This window comes from Cyclospora cayetanensis, unplaced genomic scaffold (assembly GCF_002999335.1).
Source record: "Cyclospora cayetanensis isolate NF1_C8 unplaced genomic scaffold, CcayRef3 CcayRef3_contig_337, whole genome shotgun sequence".
In the NCBI taxonomy this organism is placed as follows: domain Eukaryota; phylum Apicomplexa; class Conoidasida; order Eucoccidiorida; family Eimeriidae; genus Cyclospora; species Cyclospora cayetanensis.
This window is the reverse complement of record NW_020312300.1, coordinates 379-14,231: the sequence shown is the minus strand read 5'-3', so window position 1 is coordinate 14,231 and position 13,853 is coordinate 379. Positions and strand designations below refer to the sequence as shown.

Here is a 13,853-nt window from a genome sequence, read left to right as displayed (position 1 = left end):
ATTACACACTCAATGCCAAGGAGATATTCGGTGGTTCCCAAGGGATGTAGACGATGGGGATTAGCATGGTTGCCCACTACGTCTTTGGGAACTACATCGGTCATCCTTTTGAGCGTGGCCTACGTCATCATGTGTGGGGACTTTGGGTTCAGCATCAGACTGCCAGCTGGAGCTAATTCTAAAAGCAAGCTGCCGATAGAGCCTTGTGTCTATCAAGACTGTTTTTGTTGTGACTAGCATTTGCATGGATGGATGTTCAAGCTACTGGTGGGTCTGACCCTTATCTCAGAGTTCCAGACACTCGTCGGGCCCCGGAATTTGGAGCTGAAGAGAATGGGCAGAAGGATGCGTAGGAATCTCCCTCTGTTTGGATATCCTTCCTGTATTATTGTACTCTGGAAGTCTGCAACAGTACCGGATCCCCATGGTAAGCGGAATTGTAAGAACATAATGCCTTTAGGGGCATGGGTCTGTGTAGAAAGGCATTCAGTATGGCAATGCGATCATTCGCATTTAGCTCTCCATCATGCAGCTAAAAGCGCGGCGGTAGTACAAGCTCAGTGCGATGCATTGAGCAGTCTAGGAGCTTCTTCGGTCGATCCAGGTGGGCATAGGCTTGCTGGTGATGATTTCGTCTCATGTTGAATTGTAGCGGGCGACGACTCCTCAAGCTCCACCCCGTCCGTATCGAGAGAAGGACATGGCACGTAGAGGCCGTTAAGACATGAGCGCATAGAAGCTACCAAGTTGCTGTATGCGGCAGTACTTTTTGTCAGCTTCTTGTGCAAACTACTTTTGCACCAGTTGTAGTTCATGATAGCATCCCTGACCAGGCCCCCCGTGGGTTCTGCAGAGCCTTCGCAGCTCTGCTTTGCATACTCTATTACATGCAAGCTTGATTCCAGCTTTTCAAGAGCCTCTTTCATGGATAGATGCATCAATATTCCTTTGACTGCTGGTAACCCGCCACCACTGTGACGAATGTGCGAGATTTCTTCCTGCAATTTCCCAATGGTGCGGTTAGTTTCTTTTGTTTGATATTCTAAGCTCCGTACTTCCATGCGGGCATTCTCAATCTGCCTTTTTATCTGTAAAGCATGCACGGTGCAATTCTGTCTTACCATGAGCAGTAGTTAAGCCTGCTTTCCTGATCTGCTGAATTGCCGAATGAAGATCTAGCTGAAGTCCACTGATGTCAGTTCTACGTTCTCCAGTAGATTCAATACCTGTTGGTTTCTTCTCCTCAGATTACGAAGGACCAATTTGTCGTTTTCAATAAAGCGAAGCTGGACCTTGAGGCGCGCCCTGTAGTATTTATGTTAATTCACACCAGCACGGGAAACATGTGTTCGGCCTCGGTTCCTCTTAGGAGGTAGAAGTACTCCAAATGCTTACACGTTTAGTTCGGAAATATAAATGCAGTGGAATATACATAATAGCGTGTCTGAAGTTAACCAAGGACGTGAGCACCGAGGAAGCACTAGGGTATCTGGTGACCCACAAAAGGCTCATCGCACGAGAGGAAAGCTGGGCGCAGCCAAATTAGGCAGTGCTCCTACGGGCACGTACACTGTCCATATCAGGACCCAACAGGTACCGGGGCAGTAAGAAATCTTCGAGAATGACAGGCACACCTAAGGGCTTCCTGGTCTTGCAGTGGCTTCCGAATTTGCGCACTCTGAAGTGACGTCTCATCGATTTCCTTCTTAAGTCGTTTGTTGTTAGCCGCTGTCGCTCCATTTTCATCGCGTAGCTTCTTGACAAGCTGCAGATTATCTCGTGCAATGCCTTGATAGTATGCTGGTAGAGGCACCGCACAACAAGCACGGCTTCGTTGTTCATATCGTTAGGTACTAGAAAGATAATTTCGCGACAAAAGCACATTTTGGGGTGAACACAGTGCGTAAAAGCACATGCTTACTCTTAAGCTTGCTGATTGCTTCATCATTAAATGCCTTCAGCATATTTATGTGGAGGGACTTTTGCTCCTCCACTTCATGAATTGCCACGTTTCCACGTAGGTCCAGCGAGTCTCCAAGTTTCTAAATACACCAAATTCTCATGACACTCAATCCTCGAATCCGAATACAATTTCACTGTCCCTGCTCCGCAGTATGGATAATTATTGCACGCCGGCAGAAGCGTAACTGGATCCCGGCTTTTGCCGCCTCAGTGGAAAGGTCAAAAAAGGGTTTGCGTTTATAATAGTTCACCATGGTATGTGGAATAAGCGCAGGCCTGCTGTCACGATTGAGAATTTTCACTAGGGGCTTTGACATTTGTGTTATTAATAAGTGCCAGAGTACATAGCGTGATATACCCATAGTTCGGCATTGCACTGTTGCTCCAGATCTTCCGTGTTATTCTGAAATGTTTCTCGAATCTTGGTCAGGTGCTGCAGCGTGTCACTTGCAGCACACTACACCGAATCTACAAGCAGACATTGGTACAGTGTGAGTGGGCTCACATTACGGCACAATTGTAATACTGGGAATCCGCCGGCCACTGTAAATCGATAGATTAGAGCGTGTCTATGATATTCCATAGTGTTCAGTGAGGCAGCTCCAATGGCTGGTTTGGCAGTGATGCTTCCTGATAGGGCCATACAGTGAGAACTACAAGCGGCGGTCCTGAATATTCTCCACTGGCCAGCATACTTGATCCAGGCTCCTTCTCAGGGCCTCTACCTCGTGTTTGATCTCCTCAGCCTCTCTCCACGTGAATCCCCTAAAATCGTTGCTCTCTGTGAGTGCTGCAGTCAGAGCGCTCTGAAACTGTTTGTCTGCTGCAGCCAACAATTGCTGCGTGGAAGCAAGGTGTTCCTGCAGCTCCAGTGCTTCTTGTACTTCTAGAACATGCATGCGCTGGTCGCACGTAGCGATCTCTACCATCCGCGCTGCCCCCTCCTCTGTTGCTTCTTCCTCTTCTTTCTTCATACTAAGCTTCAGCAAATCATAGCTCTCCTTTGCTGCAGCTCGGATTCTCGAAAGCATTGCCTGCATACGGCAAGGCCCTCGGCTACAAAAGACTGTGCCTTGATGTGGCCCAGCAAAGTGAGCTTGCCACAATACGCCCAACAAAGCATGAAATTAATACTAATAGCAGAGGTGGCCAACGCACCTCTTCAAGCTGCAGTTTTACCCAACTGTGCCTTGTGTTATGGAGCACTTCTCGTAGCCTGCCCAGTTCCTCCTCTGCTCTCTTGCGTAATTGTTGAAGCATGAGGAGTCGCTCTGATTCATATGGTTCTGCTCCCCCAAACAGTTCGAGCATCACAAAACGAGAGTTGTTAAATATGTACTCTTGCTAAAGGTACTGCCAGGTAATGAGTTTGCTTTGAGTTAATCGATGAAATTGCATCCTTGTGCTTTCCCCTGCGTTTCATTCCATAAACTAATGAAACAGTGTGTGCGATGTGCAGTTTACTACTATGTGGCAAATTGAGGCCCAATAGAAAAACTTCTCTCAAGAGGAAGGGAAAACAGACCGTCCTTTTGTCCTTGCATGACTTGTTGCCCTACAGGTACCATTTTCCTTTTACGAATGACGTGACTCCGAAGCATCCAAATACCGAGTACTTAATCGAGGTATCGCACCCTCAAATTTGTATGTTTAGCAGCAACGGCTTCGAAATGCTCATTGCCACCAGCTTGGGTAAATGCTGAAGCTGCAAGCATTTGGATGTTGCACTCTATGTTGGCATGCGGCAGCCTATTGCTGCCCTTGGCGGCCACATGCAAACCTTGTGAAATCCGCGATGCGCTTATGCGCGCTCCATGGTGTAGATCCCTCCAGTCTATCTTCCGTAGATGAATTAGCAAAAACGTCTGCGGTTTTTAAAGCTAATTTTTCGATGATCGCAAATTCAGCGGTCTAATCTCTAGGGAACATTACCAGAGGCATCGATAAAGCCCCAAGTGGCCCCGTCTGCTGCACTGGTCTTACATGCATGCGTAGAGGGCAAACACACATACTTTAGCGGTATTACTCGGCATATGCATATTACTGGCTATTTACACCTTTAGTCAAGGAAGAAGCGAAAATAATATGGTAGGAGCCTTTCTACCGACGTAATACTGGAACTTGCATGCGAATGTCAGCGCTCGCTCGAAACAAGCTATTGAATACTTGGGGTTTTCGTTCGCTAAGCCTACAGGGTCATCCAGCGTATTTGTCATAATACTCTAGTTCCGGAGTTCAGATGATTTTCTTGGAGCTCCTTGGCTTCCATTTTGCGGGTTGTATGCGTCCACACAGCCAGCTTGAATCCCCTCGCTGGAATACGCAGAAAAGTTTGAATCACACTTTCCTGTGTTTTGAAAGTTTGAGTCGTCTATGTAATCTCTTTTATGCCTTTGGAACCCCTTTATTTGATCCTAAATGAAACTCATCTCAATCCAAGTATCTACGGCTTCTGCTGGCCTGCGGTGTTGGGAAAAAACTGCACACTTTTCTAAAAAGAGCTATGATATCAGCTATATTCTTGCAAGCTTTTAAATGTTTAGCTCTGGGCAATAGAGCAAAGTTTGTGGCAGTGCTGCGGCGCACACGTACGCAGACCATTCAGAAGCTACTATAACAGCTGCAGAATCAGGTCAGGGAGAAGTACATTAACACCGAAGACCATGCAGAAACACTGTTCTCTTCGATAGCAATAAAACCTTAATTTAGATATGCAGCTAATTAAAGGTGTTCTAGATCCTCGAATTTTGTGAGGGGTTAGTGACTTCCTGATCTCTAATAGAGCACCTTTTCCACACTTTGCTTCGTGGATCGTTCCAGTTCCACGAATTTCCAGCGCGTGGTCGAACAGAAGCTGCAATGCAGAGAATTAAGTTGCTTTCCCGTTTTAGAGAATAGCCAGTGTAGCAGGCGGAATGGGCTAAGCTACACCTGAACAGTTGTACTACATGAGTGAGCTTTTGCAGAAAACTTGCGAAGAGTTGGATGATCGATTTGTCTATTCGTATATCGTGATTATTTTAGAGACATGGCTACATTGCTACAAATAGACGGAAAGTTGGATGCTAATGCACAGAAAACAACTCTTAACTAGCTCTCAGGGCCCGGGTTTCACAGAGGGCGCTGCACCGTGCACGCTTGTTGTCCCTTCCCCTGATGTCAGGAGCTCTGGGGGGACGGGCAGGAGACAGGAAAACTTTTATTGCAAAAACACTTAGTGACTCTATCGAATTTTGCCTAAGAAAAATAGGTCCACTTGTTACAGCTTGTAGCACCGCATGGTTCAATGCAGATGCTTCCCGGTCATCCAGGCGCTGTGATGGCGGTGAATACCAGGCATACACACAAGAATTATACAGCTTTACATGATTTGGCAAAGTATACTAGTTTGACTTTTGGAACCATACTGGGTAGGAAACTCAATGTGGCGATGGAAGTAGGTGGTAACACAACCCCTGTCAGGGTGACAAAGGCAGCTTTGCAAGCGGATCTAAATGCAGTAGCTGGTGGTAAGAAAACACACTTTTCCAACTGAGAATTTTGTTTAGGCTAAGTTTATTACATTTTTTCAACCAGAAAAGTATGACGGCCGTTAGGATGAGCAAGTGCTCGGTTTTCCGATCAGCGGCTGGAAATGTACCTCGCTTTGTGGTCCGCAGATAACGAGAAACTAGTGGTCTATGGGGCTTGCTTAATGCAGACAAATAGTTTTACAGGGGCTCTATTCACGCAGACAGAGTTGTCTGCCTGCAGCTGGCACGAGAGCTCCAGCCTTCAGACTAGGCCTGGCTCATCGGTTTCTTCCACGATCACCTCAGCACCAAGCTTGGGGAGAAATGGGCAAGAACTATTTAGGATGATCTATCGATAGATTGTTATATCGAAAAACGTTTTGGCTCGCAAAAGCCACCGCATAGATGAAGAGCTATTACCAATGATTTGTCTCAGCTGTGCCCAAAGCATGTGCCCAAAGTGCCACGTCACGCGGGCGGAAGGGCAGCGATTTAGCGATTAATCAATAGACCAGTATGGATTTCAAACCCAATGGACCCTTCTAAGGTTTGAGGCACAAATGAGTACAAACCCTGCGCCACTTGGTGCAAAAGGCATAGCTAATTCGGAATCTAAGATGCAGGGATAGCGGGGCGATGCTAGCCAGGCATAGCCTACAGTCTGAGGTGGAAGCTAAAAAGAGTCAGTGGCAATTCGTGCCCCTAAGCGATATTCTGGTGGGAAAAGCGATTTGGCTAGTCTGCAACATGGGGTACGTAGCTGCGGTGTGCATATGATGACAAGGCAAGTGCAAGCCTATGCAGTAGTTTATCGGTTTTTGAAAGGCTGGACATTGGTATTTTGACCGAATGTGATGCCTGTAGCTAGTGTTTCTTGTGGCTTAAACTGGTTGAGTAGTACGAAACAAACTCATGCACAGGAGCAAAGCCTTTTGGAGATGCAGGGGGAATGTCAATAGCTTTATAGTTCGCCGACTATTGGAGACGTTATATTATGTTGTGGAACCCCTTTCCTCTGTTGAAGCTAGTCAACAGATGCATCGTATTTTTTTGATTTCAACGTGGCATAGACTTGGAAATGCTGCGGAGATATACAACACCCTTTGCTGTGTTCACGTGATGGCCACTGATTGCCAATGAACACAGCTGTCTAAAAGAAAAACCGCTACATTGTAGAGCCCAGCTTTACACAAAAGCCACACATAGTAGCTTGGGTGACTAACGTCAAGCTGTTTCTCACGTGTACAGAAATATTCGGCTTGAAGATTCCTCTCATGCTAGCTTTCCGTGTAATTTTGTGCCTTTGGGACGACCTTATGGCCAAGAAGAGCCAATGTTTCGTGCGAAAGGTAGGAGCAATGGAACTGGTGCACTGCTCTAATCAAGTAGCAACAGAAGAGTGTATTGGATAAACAGAAATGCATATCCAGAGGTATCTCTGGGGGATGTTTCGACCAAACAGCACTTACTTTAAAAAGGCTGTATGACAACACAGACTCGCAGCGCTTTCGCGTTGAATTAGGTGATGAATATCGCAACCTCGGAGCCAGTAGTATACTAGCTTGATTTACCTGTAGTGACCTACGACACGTCCTGGCGACGTCTTGCATGTTGCTCCAAAGAAGGGACTTGACATATAAGGCAGGGAACAACAGTGTCCATGTGTTATCATCTGTGTGTTGGAATGATGTAAATAAAATATTCTGCAGCTGCTGCGTGCTATCTGGTGACCTGGTTTTTGAAATGGGATTGCTCTTTTTTTGGGCAACCAGAACAAGACAGCGTGTTTTGGGCCATCTGCCTAGCTTGTATCTTTTCGAAACAAATTCAGTATGTGTACAAGTAGGCCTAGTGCTTCTGACCTCGACGTTGATCCTTTCGGGTGATAGAGGCGGACACGAGCAAGGTTTAGTGATGGGAAGGAGGCAACGCCTCTAAGTAGGCCATAGTAAGGCACTTCCAAGTACATGCGTTACATTTATCTGAAACCAACAAAAACTTTGTGTGCTTGGTCTGGCTTTCCGTATGATCCACAATGCAATTTAGCTTCAGCGTAATCCAGCAACACCCCTTGGTTTGTGCGCGTGCCTTGTATCGTATGTGTAACTAGCCGGAACGCTCAAAGGGCCTAGGGGTGCAACAGCGCGCACCCAAGGTGTGCCCCGTCACTAGTTTCAGTGACTTCGAAAGGGCACGAAAAGCAAGTGGATAAAAACATTCGATAGCTCTTTCTTGAGTTGATGTTGTCTCTGCGGTTAGTTACCTCCTTAGGGACACGTTGGACCGCTACCTGTAGTTTGGATCTGTGCAAATAGTAAGCCTCAATACATTGTGCAGAAACGCACGAAATGGCTTACTATTCCATGGACCTAATTTTTTAAACAAAAAAATAGAGTTCCATAGACCAACTAGCCATGCCCACTAATAGTTCACTGTGGGCCAGAGTGTTATGCGCCGATACCTGGCTTGATCCACAAGGGATTGCCAACACATTCTAAGTTGCTGGGTCGCAACAAATATCTCGCGACTAAGCATATCACACCTAAGGCACCTCGGTATAACCTGTTACCCTGTGAATGAGGACCGAACCTTTTTGCTGCAGTACATTCACGTTTACGGCGAGCTGTAGTGTGTTTATTCAAAAATGTTCAAAATGCATATTTTCTCTATAGCTTTGTACAGAGTATACAAATGAAGGCCTATTTTGACTGGAGCAAAATGTGCTGAAATTAAGAGCAGAAGGGGCAGGGATGCTTTAGGTAACTGAACCCGGGTATTCGGTCTTCCTGCACGCCAGTGCCACAACAGCAAACAGTTCGATGCAAAGTATTCGAGTGCTATAATTTGACTCAAGGAGTCCCACCAGTAAACATTGTAGGTACTAGCCGATATACTGCAATACCAAAATGCTGCCGATATAGATAATGACGAGTGGCAGCCTACTGTTTTCACACCCAGCAAACGAGGCGATATCTACGAGGACACTGTCTCAGAAATAGCTCTCCTCCATTTTCCATTAACGGTGCCACGGTATGGGATAAATTATGAAAAAACGTTCTACAGGTTTATCAAAATCTCACTCCTAGGAAAAGGTGACCGCATGCCTGTAACGCAGTTGGAGTGAGGGGTGCGATAAGAAGTGCGCTGGGCACTCCCCACGTGTTCGTATGCAATTACAAAAGTGAGCGGCCCTAAGCCACGCACGCTGTGGTGTATTGTGGCAGACAATAATGGAACCGTTGTTCGTACCAATTTTTTTCGCATGATGCTCACAAGCCCTCTTCTAGTGCGCCTGGCCGCTTTGACCTTCGCTCTTCTAGACGGCGCACCTCTAAGTTCTACCCTTGCTTTCCGCCTTGATCTACCACCTCCAGGCTTCCATAAAGGCCATATCATTTATGTATTTTTACTCCCAGTATATCGTCGGTAGTTCCTAACATCTGCTCTTCTACAAAAGCTTTTTCTTACCGCTCACTAGGGATCCAGATGTTGGCTTAAGGATATTACTGGCTTTCAAGGACACAAAAATGACCGATTTTAGCATGCGAAAAGCATAAATCAGGCAAAATATCGTCGGCTAGCTTCCTGTTTTGGATAGTGGAGCAGTACTACTGTACTCTAGCAGCTCTACAGTAACTTTTTGAGTGTGACGTATGGCAGACGTTTTTACCAGGCACGTGAGAAAGCCTCAGCATCATATTCACAGTGTGAGCCTGTCGGTGGTGCCAGTAATGGCGGCACATTCTTTATGCCGAGACGTCGAGAGAAAACGTTTCCATGAACCCAAATCTACTTCAGCTGAGTGAACTTCCTGACGCACTTACGCCTTGCTGAAGGAAAACTTCATGGCTTGCTTAATGCGATATGAGCATATTTGAGCAGTAGTTATAAGCTCACCTAGAGCGAAGGCCATGGTACATAATCTTGCAGCACTCTAAAATATTTCTGTCAGACAGACGAGGCAATATGTGCCCCACACACCTAGCTATCTATAGCTTACTAGAAAACTTGTCCCGAGGCTCTAGAAGAACAGATATATGCAGCAATTTTTTGAAAAGGTACAGTATTGAGATGCGCTTCGGGGTGTAACGTTTTAAACTGGTCTTTCATGCTAGTAACCTTTTGATATGGTTTCTGCCTTTCCCGGTAAGTAGCGACCAATCAGACAGCGGTGCCGACGCAACTGCGCCTACGGGTGTGTGCCATTTGCCAAATGGGATATTTCAATACACAGAGAGTCTTTAGAATTAGTGCTGGTACGCGTGGCTGAGTTGACTATGTAATTATTTCTGATTGCACAATGACGATAATTCTCTGCTTCGCTCTCTAAGGACGCCACCGTCTGAGCCATAAATACACGTTGAATGTCAGACCCATCCAGAATGTCTACCGGCGCAAAATGTACTTTTTGTTTATTTGAATGAAGCACTTATGATGACCTGCTACTCAACAATAGACGTTTAAGTCTAGTGCCACAGCTCTTAGTGAATCTCCATGGCGTTAGCTTTCACGATCAAAGAAAGGAACACGTAAGGAGTCAAACCCATAGCGCCCACCAAAAGCAGCTGGAAATACATGCTATAATACCTACAACAAACCTCAGGATCAAGCATATGTGTTGCCAATGCATATTCTTTAATTTGCTTTATTGAAGACGGGCAGACGTCGGGGTGAGCGTATTCTGATACATCCATTTTTCCATGAAAGCTCCCCTTGGTGTGTTTGCAGCTATGTGAGCTTACATAGTCAAGCTTCATACCTCATAAATTAGAAACTACAGTTCGTTTGCAGTTGATGCTTTTGGAGTGGTGACAACAAGAGGGTGTGTGGCAAGCTTATATTTGTACCGGCGGTACAAATTTTTTTGTTTGATCGTTCTTGCCTTCTGCACGAGAACGTATCTGGCAGTTATTCGTGGGGTGTCCGCTACTTGGCCATAAGACAGGTGGTAAAATGGGAAAAGTATTCCGTTTAAGGCTGTGAATCTTGCGCTTTGAGTAAACAGGTACACTAAGCAAAAAATTGCACAAAATCGCCAATTCAGGGTCCAGACTGAATAAAAATATTGGCAATGCAGTTTCAAGGCATGGCGACAACTAGGCAAGCGGACGGACGCTCATCTGGGTCGTCTATACCTACTTCCGCTCTTGCCGAGATGTACAAGCACCTAGCAACTGGTCAATCATCTAGGGTGACATGAACAGAAAACGTCATTTTGGGGTTCTGCAGAGTATCCGCCGTCATCTCGGAATTGCTGGAAGCTTACACTGTGTGCCACCATTACCACAAGGATTGTGGAAGCTGAGCTCTTTGTAGGGTTTCGGAGGGCTCATTTGTTCCTGCTACGCGAGATCCTTTTGTATTTTCTTGCCACTGGATGCATGGAGAGCATACGTGACATTGGCAGTCATACAAAAAGTCACACCTAAGTAGCTGTGGTAGACCCTGACCTATGCATGTTCGGGTTGTTGGTGCTGTCAGAAGTGCAGTGTTGAAATCAGTGCTGCCTGTTAAATCTCAAAAATCCACTTAAATAATCTTTCAGCAATTTGTTTATTGTGATATTAAGCAACCCTGGACTACCCTATTTTGCCACAATTGTAAAAATGAGACCTTTCAGCCCAAGAAGAGGACTCTGGGCGGCGTGCAGAGTTTTTTTACATCTGTCCTTACACGCTGAATACAGCAATAGGCGTCCTTAAGCGTTTGCTGGACGCACGATGCAGCTGGCGAAAAGGTTGCAAGAAATGTTTATTATCCCCATAACCAAATGACAAGTGCACTCTGGATCACAAAATAGCTATAGGAAACATGCGGAATAGTAGTGTTCACTCTGCCACACCTCTGATTGTATGCACTGGTAGACATGTTCCAGCACGTTCTTACCTCTGCTCGCAGTGGATCGTGACGGCCTAGGCGCTAGACGGACGTACAGTTTTGCGCCACAAAAGGTAAGCCAGGCAAATTGCAACATGCGGTCTACAGGTTGAGCCACTAGTAAGAAATTGTGCAGCTTGTGACGAAAATAAGCAAGTATTCTCATGAAAGTCGCAAGCTGAAGCGTGTTACATTATGTACCGGAATCTTGGCACAGAGTGTACAAAAGATTTAGAGTGTACAAATGTTCCAAAACACCTGGATCCATAATCATGTGTAACACCCTTTTGATGTGCATTCAAAAGCAGCCGTTCGTTCCCATGTTGTCCCTTGAACAGCTTCGACTAGCGTATGCTTCGAGTAGCCAATCCACGTGACAGTGCTCAACCGTGGCAATGTTCCGCTGCTCGTGTAACTCTGTTTAGCGATCCTAAAATTGCCTAATACTGGTGGACTCTACGCTTTACAAAAGAGTTTGGGATCCTACATTGCATGACTGCTCACACTGCATTGGTGGCGGATAGCACTGTTTAAGCATTTCGTATGCAGGCCTTAGTAAATTGAGGATTAACACATTAGTTCCGGATGTGTTCCTGACTCTTTCTATGGTAAAAAGCAAAACTGGAATAAAATGCCATAGGATAAACCTCTTGGGAGTTTCGAGTGCTTTGCTCATCGTTACAGGGCCGAAAATTTGCGCTGTTTCTGCCATTCTATGCAAAGAGATAACGCATTTAGAAGCCCCGTTGCACACGCCACTAGTATTGATAAATATAGGGGAGGTAGCGATTTGCTTGTTTCCCGTTGGAAGGGTTCAAGCACACGCATTATAAGCGTGTCTAAGAATCAAGCATACTCACGTTGATGTATGGCATACACAAAAACATATTTGAACGCTGCTTACATCTGTGAATTGCGCTTTGTTTTCCCAGAAGGGGATTTGACCTCCAGAATAAGCGAATTCCTCCCTGTCGCTTGTAATTCATCGCTGTTGACTTCCGTCTAATATCTTTTAGGCAATTTGTTGTTGGTGGTCATTTATCTTGCGCATTGTGTTTTGTTAGTGCAAGCATTTAGGTTTTTGCCTGCAGAGGAGCAGCGAAGACGAGTCGAATAGCTGGGTGAAAAGTTTACCGAAGGTACTTCGGATTAATTGTTTGCTGCACTGGCTCATACTAATGAATGAGAGCCGCATGTGCTCACCGCATCCGTATTCTTTGCGTTTGAGTCAGACTTTTTGTGGCATTCTCTTCTCATAGCGCTTCTTCGCCATCTTGCTTTCCGGCCGTTCATATGAAAGGGCGACGGATGCCTCCCTAGATATATTGCAAACCGTCTAGCAGGCATATTCAGTTGGCCTGCTGTATTAGCTAGCGTGTGCTTGAAAGGCATGCATAATCATTTTCTTGTCAGGACACATACGTATATAAGGAGAATGCTTTTATAAGCAGCTTTAAGCTGCTGCAACCGTCGGTGTACTAATTTATGAAAGCCGCTGTGCAAGTCAGGTTTGCGTTCATGCACATATGAAACAGGTTCTATGGAGCGTATGGTAATATGAAACAGGTTCTATGGAGCGTATGGTAGCTGCGCAGTTATTTTCAAATAATCGCTGCTTTCAGGTTGCCCTAAAACATCCCCAGAGAATGCAAATTTACAAAGCTTTTTACTGCAGCTGAAAGCTTGATGTTCCCCATGGGGGCAAACTGAAAAAGATATTATGCAGCACAATATTTATATTGATACAGAAGCTAAGCGGCGTCTCTAATTATTTTCAAGGCCTTGAATTATGCTCTCTGGACGTTGGCTTAAGCAGCCAACAGATATTTGCACGTGGCAGTGGCACGAAACCGTGGAAGGTTGTCCTGCGGTGTCATGTATGAATGTCTAATAAAAACACTTTGGTCGTTGCGGTTTTTCTCGGTACACCACGCCACAAGGCTGTTCTCTTTTGTAAAGCCTTCCATATTAGTTTTGGCTTTGGCAGGGCAAATAATAAAGGCTAGATAATATTAGGTAGTCGAAGCCCTAGTGTATCCGTTGTGCGCTGACCAGTTGACTAGCAGAAATCCTGTGCCATTTATTCGGTCTAGTACATGGGAGACGAAAGGAGCAGCACTTCTTATTTTACGCATTATGCTGTTCAGTAGTAGACTTATATTCAACGGCGTTCCAGTATGTCTATTCGATATTGTTTGAGCACGGAGGATTCAAATGACAGCATACACTTAACATTGAACTGAGGCTGTACCACTCTGGATCTGGTCTGTGACTCTGTGTAAGATTTACACTTATACAGGCGGAGATCAGTGATCGAAATTGCTTCATAAAATAATCAGAGAATAGAGGCTTTAACTGGGTGCCACATACACTCTTCTCCTTGTAACTCGGGCTATCCATTAAGACAAGCCAGAGATATCACAAGTCAGATGTTTCCTTGGATGTATGTGATCGTTATAAGCCCAATCCCGATTGTTGCATTGTTAGCCCATTAATTATGTT

General features: G+C 45.5%; 1 protein-coding gene across 1 annotated transcript; it reads right to left on the bottom strand.

Annotated features, from left to right (window-relative positions):
- Nucleotides 1–557: 557 nt before the first annotated feature.
- On the bottom strand, nt 558–3,677 carry LOC34624302 (dynein regulatory complex subunit 4). The gene is made up of 8 exons (XM_026333983.1): nt 3,597–3,677; nt 3,121–3,306; nt 2,658–2,996; nt 2,321–2,395; nt 1,922–2,042; nt 1,635–1,800; nt 1,227–1,305; nt 558–1,088 (listed from the first exon to the last, which is right to left on the bottom strand). The coding sequence occupies exons 1-8, from the start codon at nt 3,675–3,677 to the stop codon at nt 558–560; spliced, it is 1,578 nt and encodes a 525-aa protein (XP_026189768.1).
- Nucleotides 3,678–13,853: the final 10,176 nt, after the last annotated feature.